General features: G+C 38.5%; 1 protein-coding gene across 1 annotated transcript; it reads left to right on the top strand.

Annotated features, from left to right (window-relative positions):
* The first annotated feature begins 3,101 nt into the window (after nucleotides 1-3,101).
* On the top strand, nucleotides 3,102-3,982 carry LOC131245033 (late embryogenesis abundant protein At1g64065-like). Its single transcript, XM_058244203.1, has one exon. The coding sequence runs from the start codon at nucleotides 3,179-3,181 to the stop codon at nucleotides 3,842-3,844; it is 666 nt and encodes a 221-aa protein (XP_058100186.1). The 5' UTR covers nucleotides 3,102-3,178; the 3' UTR covers nucleotides 3,845-3,982.
* Nucleotides 3,983-7,805: the final 3,823 nt, after the last annotated feature.

The following is a 7,805-nucleotide window of genomic DNA, read 5'->3' on the forward strand; positions in this document are numbered from 1 at the left end:
CCCAAGACCTGAGCCCGGCCCAAGCCTTGCATGGGACCCGCTTTGCAGGCCAAAGCCCGAGCCCAACTCAACCTAGATGGGCTCGAAAATTGAATTCCTATGTCCTACCTGAATTTTCCTATATTTGTTGATCAAGTGGACATACAAAAAGAAATAGGTAGAGAAATGAACTGGGCCGTCTACATTCAAGATAGATTAGAATGTAGTATTTGTAGGACATGGCTTATGTACATATAAAGTCTCGCTAGGTCAGGCTAAAATAACTTGAACCAAAGCCCGACCTGAAACTTGAACCTGCTGTTAATTTGAGGCCCAAGTCCGGACCAAAGCTGGGTCTCGCAGACTACCTGGCCCATTGTCACCCTCATTTGTACCGTTTAATTTGAGTTAATGTATGCCATGTTTACAATTTTAGAGACTGCTAATAAACCATTCCAGAGTAGCAAATAATCCCTTTTGCCTTTTTGTCTATTCTGAGACTGAAGCACCTAGATTTTTCAATAAACACTAATGCTGAAATCCAACGCATAGGCTCACATGCTGACGTGGATTACTATGGCGAAATTTGAGCTCTACATCAAATGGGCCACATTGATTTGGATGTTTTATACCAGAAAAAGAAAAGAAAATAAAAAGAAAATTAAAAAATAAAAATTAAAAACGAGACCATTTTACACCTCAGGTGGAAGGAAATTGAGGCTAGAAAAACTTGTTTTAAGTGTGGCCTTCCTAAGGAGTGAAATGGCATGGATGTTAAGAAAGAAGGTGAAAACAGTGTTTCAAACCAAATGGAAAGTTTTAATGTTACCATATACACTCATATTCAAACTCTAAATAGTTTATGTTACTAATATCCATGTACTATATAATATACACTAGGGAACTGGGCTAGGTGGGCCAGGCTGTTCATAATGGAGCCAGCAGAGCCTGACCAAACAAATTTAAGGGCTTAGATTTCATGCCCTAGTTGAGCCCTCTGGTCAACCTCTTTAGGGCTGAGTCAGATGGGCATGTTGTCATCCTAATTTTCTAGAAGAAATGAATCGGAGAAATACATGATAACTTGGACCTAGTCAGACTTGAAATGTAAAGACCGTTTAATGCAACTTTAGAGAGACGGGTAATCTCTTAATTCATAGCCGTTTAGACTCCGTCATCCTCAACACCAGACGTCTCAGATGAATAGTCCAAATCAAGCTAATGTAAGGTTTTTAATAGGGTCTCACACGTGTGATCGATCTAGGCCATTAATTTGGTAGTGTGTGAACATGCCATATACCAATCAATTGAGCTACATGGGAACGTCAGACTTATTTTCCAACTTACTCATTTTTTCCATACGTGTGTTGACTTGCTGATCGGTGGCCATTTACTTATATATATATATATATATATATATATATTGACAGTGTGATGAATGGCCCAGATGTCCGACAAGCATGCCATATAAAGCGGTGGAATCGAGGTCCCTTTATTTTGTCAAATTCCCAAACGTCATGTAATTTGGCCCAATCGCTACAATATAATAAGTGGGGGGTATAACAGTTTTCATGATTCAGTTTTCTAGAATTTTAGCCTTTGGACCTATTAACATCTTTTAATGATCCAAACCGTTTATATGATGGACGTTACTTTGGATGGGTTAAAGCCAAATAACTAAAACCTTTACAATGGAATATATAACCCTTTGATCACTTTGAATATGGACGGTCTACTTAAAGTCTAGAGGATCAATGATTTATTTATTTCCCATCTCTGATATTTCTTGGCTATCGTCCATCGTTGATTAGTTCTATCAAATGAACGGTTTAGGTCAATGAAAAGAACCACAATCCAACGGCTAATGACCCGACGTATCCAATACGTCTGGACGTATTCTTGCAAAATTCCAAGGAGGTTCCGAAGCGAGCAGGGTTTTTTATTTTTATTTTTATTTTTATTTACTTTAAAGAGTTGCTCGTATACATCTCGACGTATTTCAAGACGATACGTCTGCACTTTAGCCTTCGAGTCTCGGTCATCATCCGAAGATCCAAACCGTTTAAAGGGAGAATCTAACTTTATACGGTGAAAATCAACCAGGTAGTAACAATTGGATTATTTTATCGCTTTTGCTGAAAACATGAACGGTCACACCATAACCTTGTATGATGAGAAGACGGAAGGAAGGATTTATCTAAAGTAATTTTCGAGTATTCCACATCCTAGGTGAGCACTATCGTATGAAAGGTTTGGGTCAACCAGAGAAGCCAAATCCAGCGGCTACAGTGTCGACGTATCTTATTGCAATTCGTCGGGATATATATATATATATATATATGTAAAATATATATATATATATATATATATATATATATATATATTTTTGTGGTAAGTTCGGCTAGCCCAACCTGGGGTTCAGCCAGGTTTCATTTTAGGGTCTCATGTCATAAAATGATCTAGGAAAACGGAATCATGGTGTGGATGTGGAATAAATACATCAAGGTTGGGCCCACCGACTTGGGTGAAGCCGAGTTCGCACCTAATCTGGTACCCTTTTTTCAACCTTGCGTGACGACCAGGGATGGAGATAATTACCCCGCAACTGTGTTTTCCAAGTCTCACTCGCATCCTTACACGCAGCGCATGTGCCTACCTGGATAGCGTGTGAGCCATCTGAGCAGTGCAATAAGGTGTCACTCCATTAATATAACAATATTAGAAAAAAATCAGGTTGGTCCATTCACTAGGTGGGCCATCTTTATAGAAGGGAACTGACGGTTGGTAATAATAATAATAAGAAAGCTGCTGACGGTTCACATTCAACAGAACCATTTGGAGTGGCTGATGATTAATCTGGCATGAGTCTGGTGCACGGTCAGCATGACAGTAGAGGCCACCATGTGCAAGGTTCGCATGTCCTACCCACATGCGTAGCTGACACGTGTGGATAATGAGAAGTGTGAGTCTAGCTGAAGTCAAAGGAGATCCACATCATCCAAGTCAATAGTCAAGGCGTAGGAAACGCGTTTGGAGAGGGATAACCCATCCTCCTATCAACCCACTATCACATTGGGAGGGACTGACTTTTAAATAAAAAATTCCAAATTACCAGTCTTCTGAGAACATGTATATATTCATTATTAGTTGATTAACAAGATTGCAGAAGCTTTCCCAATAGGCAAGAAGAAGATAGAAAATGGGCGAAATGGATCAAGTAAGACCGCTGGCACCAGCTTCCGATCGAATGAATAGCGACGAGGAGGATGGGAAGAAGCGACCATCACCCAAAAAGCTCCAAAAGCGTCGTTGCATTATCTGCTGTGGTTGCTGCGCAGCGACAACACTAATTCTTGCCATAGTAATCCTTGTGTTGGCTCTCACTGTTTTCAGAGTCAGAGACCCTGATATGACATTGAATTCCATTATCATCGATAGGATGAAATTCAACAAAGAAACTACATCAAATCCATCCATCAACATGACACTTAAGGCTGATGTCTCCATAAAGAACCCCAACATCGCTTCCTTCAAATTCGGCAACAGCACCACCCTTATCTATTACCGTGGCACGTCAGTAGGCCAGGCCTACACTCCTGCTGGGAAGGCATCGGCAAAGCGCACGCTACAGATGAATGTTACGATTGATGTGCTCGCAGACCGGCTGATAGGGGACATGGACCTCTATAAAGATCTCATCTCAGGATCTCTCCAAGTAAATAGCCACACGAAGATCGGCGGGAGGGTGAATTTACTAAACATATTTAAGCGTCATGTTGATGTTGAGATGAATTGCAACATAACTGTGTCATTGAATAACAATGCAATCTCTGATCAAAAGTGTAAGCGAAGTGTAAAACTCTAAGGAGCGGGAATTCTGGTTTTCATGTTCATCTATCCACCAACTCATGGAAGAGGGTAAGAATTACCAAAAGGTGAAGTAGAATTGTATATTTGTGAGTTTTTCAAGTGCTGAGATATGTTGAAAGCAGATTCTATCACATGTGTAAAGACAGCTACTGTATCATTTCTGCCTTTTTTTCTTTTCTTTTTCACCTTAACAATGGAATTACCATTTTTTTTTTGGTTATTAATGAAAACCCACCTACCTTTTATTCTATTTTTGAATAGATACCTACTTTTGGCATATTTAGAGGAGGCCGCCTATCTTTTGGTAGCTGTTACGGCCGTCTATAACCATGTAATACACATATGTAATATGGGGGTGTTAGTGCACTGATTTATGCACCTTATTTGTCAATCACGTGAGTCCTTGTATCATGTAGTCGATTGAATCGTTGAAAGCTAATGACTGAAGACATAAGTGAATGTGTAACATTAAAGAACAAAGAATAGATAAACATGATGCCTAATGACCCTAACTCTTTTCCAAAATAACCTAAACTTCTAGATGATTCATAACACAATAGGTAAACCTTTTTTTTTTTATTAATAATCCTTTAAGCCATCTAAGCCTAAATTGACCATCCTTAGATTAGCCTTAGAGTTCTCATATTACTTAGAAAACTACACAATTTCAGCAACCTTCGGTCTCACTGATTTCACCTTCAATCTAACTAAAAACATCTAAAATAGGACAACGAGCTGAGGTAGAATTCCGGATAATTCGACTACAACCGAATGTCACATTCGATCTCACTGAAGACTACTTTTGGTGCGACTGAAGACCATATTCAAGGCGATCGAAAATGCCCAAATATGTCAAGTGGCTTTCTTGTCTAAATTTGACTCGACTAAACCACAATTCGGTGCAATCGACCATGCACTCGGTGTGACCGAACCATAATTCAGGGTGTGATCGAACATGCACTCGGTGCAACCGAAGACTAGCCGTTATAAATCTGTTGGAGCATTTTTCCTATAAATCTAACAATTTGATCATTGTGTAAATGATGAATTTTGGCATTGTAAAAACCCTAGTACATCCTAAGTTCTACCAAACCTCGTAGGATCTATCCCAATGAGATCCATACTATGTTCTTAGTGATTTTTCACTCTAATGAGCATTCCAAGCTCCTCTACAAGAATACCATGATTTCAAGCCTTCTTTAGAGTTTAGACACCATTTCTCTTGGCACCCAAGTGTCTATTGAACTTTAAAGTGTCTATCAAGTAAAATCTCATAGACTTTACAACTTTCTATTAGTTGTAGGAGATTTTACCTAACCTCCTATCACTTTGGTCATCGCATCAGAGCATCATATGCAAGATGTTGGAGCTAAAGTTTTGGTAAAGCATTGACATCATGATCGGGGAAGCAAATGTGAGCTAATTGAAGCATGTGAGAGCATCGACCAAGCAACCAGAGAAGGCGCTAGAAAAGGGGTCCAATTCGACAAGTAAATTGTTATGTGTAAGAGTCTATATACACTCTTACCTTATGTAGGATTGAGTGTAAGAGTTTGAATTACTAAGCTCAATTAGGTTCTTGTGGAGTACCTTGACTCTTGTGTAGGGCCTAAATGAAAGTCATTGAGTAGGCCATCGTACATGGGTGTGTACCTGTTAGTCTCCGAGGACGCCTCCGGTGAGAGTAAATGTAAGTCCTTATATTAGAACTGAAGTTGTTGGTTAACGTATGAAAATTAACTAAAGTCTCTTGTGGATCCTTTGGCTGAAGTGTATGTCAATGTGTTCTTGTGTTGGACTATTGTTTATGGTGAGCCTATAGAAAACCATGTAAAGTCTCTTACAGGAGCCGATCCTTATTTAGGATTGTAAATGTTAAAGGTGAACCTAATTTAAAATTTTGATAGTGAAATCTGGTACACTCATGGGTTGAGTGCATCCGTCGAGAGTGGAGCAGGGAAACTAAACCACTATGCGTGCTTGTGTTTGAGATTTTTATTTGAGCACTTCTTTAATTATACCTGTGGTGAATGTTTAATTATATATATGCATGATCAGATGAATGTCAGGAATTGATAGTTAGCGCATCCCACATACATATGTACACTATTATGTTTATAGACTAGTCGCGTAATTACTACATATTTTGTAGTCTATATGATTGAACCCTTTAATGGCTTGGTAGCCTTAGAGTTAAATTGTCTTGTTTAGTTTAATTTGTATATTAGTTTAAATAGGCAATTGAATTTAAAAGATAAAAAAATTATTTGGTCATAATTACCCCCGTTTAGGACAACCATCATTCCTTAGCTCCGCCAATCTTTCGAGCATATCCCGTGGGCCCACCATGTCCGTTTTCATGAAAAAATTAGGTTTTTACCATCATATTCTCCACCCCTCTCTCTCATCATCTAAGCGACAATGCCTCCCAATCGAGCTTTATCTCAACTCTCTCTCTATTGCTTATGATGTCTCATCTCAATTCTTCATCTCTCACGATCTCTCATCTCAGCTCTCTTTTTCTCGCAATTTTTCTTCTCAAAGCTCAAAAATTGGCTTGGAGCTCTTGCATGCGACCTCTCATTTCAACTCTCTCGATCTATCTATTCAGAGCTCGAAAACTTGATTGGAGTTCCAAACAATCAACATCCCTCAAACCCTCCTCTCATACTCTTCCTCTCACATCGAAAGGTAAAAATCATAACACATGTGGTTGTAATTAATGGCGTGGGGCATGAATATTTATCGAGTTGGTTTACACATGCAGGGCCCATATGCTTTTGAGTACTGATATCATCCGTTGCTTTTGAGATTTGTAATTTTTTACCGTGTTTATAGGAGCCCTTTGGACCTTTTCATTTCTTTATAGCAAAATGCGTCGGGTATGTGGGACACGATGACCCAAGCACACACTAAGAACATGAAGGTGGGCCATTGGGAAAAAAAATCCTATTTGAATTTAAGGATTATGGTACCTTAATCCTATTTTGAATTTGGCAATTTTGGTACCCTAATCACATATTGATTTTGGGGGTTTTGAGTTTAAGAATTTTGGTTCCATAATCTCAAATTGAATTCAGGGATTTTAAAATTAAGAATTTTGGTACTCTATTCCCACTTCAAATTTGGGGGTTTTAAAATTGAAGATTTTGGGAACTGTGATACCTTAATTTGGAAATTATGATACCTTAATATGCTTCTTATAGGTCTGATGTTTCCTATTTTAAATGTGTAATTGATATTTGATTTTGAAATTGAAAATTTTGGAGATTGTGATACCTTAAGCTGATTTTTGTAATTGACGTATGCTCTAATACTTCCTGCTTTAAATATATACAGATGTAACTCTATGCATTTCATTGGTTTCTTGTATCTATTTTTGGTCCATACATATTTGTTCTATCTTATATTTGGTATGCAATTCATATCTAATTATTGTAACTGATATATAGATTCTTGTATTTGTATGCAATCCATATATGCCCCTTGTAACTAATACCTAGTATGCAGTCCATGTTTGCTTCTTGTATATGATATCTGGTTTAATCATTCGTGCTATAAATTTGAGATTTGTGACTCTATAAATTGTAAATATATGTAACTGTATGTTAGATGTCTTCAGTTGAGTTTGTATGCAACATGTATACTATTGTGACTATGCAACTGTTATTACTTAAGGCTGATTGTTGGGTGGGTTCAACCCGACCGACTCGTGACTGACTCGACATTGGGTTGGGCTCGTGCAGGATGTATCGGGTTTGGTCTTGGGCTTGGGCTATACAAACACCAACCCATAAAACTTGGGTCGAGCTCGGGTTGAGGTCTCGAGTTAGCCAACCCAACCCAAACCCGATCGATATATAAGTTACTTATAAATTATAATTGAGTGTAGATTGTCCGTGTTGAAGGCACGGAAAATTCCATTGCCATCGGGTCTCATTGGTTGACATCATTTC

This window comes from Magnolia sinica, chromosome 5 (genome assembly GCF_029962835.1).
Source record: "Magnolia sinica isolate HGM2019 chromosome 5, MsV1, whole genome shotgun sequence".
Taxonomy (NCBI): Eukaryota; Viridiplantae; Streptophyta; class Magnoliopsida; order Magnoliales; family Magnoliaceae; genus Magnolia; species Magnolia sinica.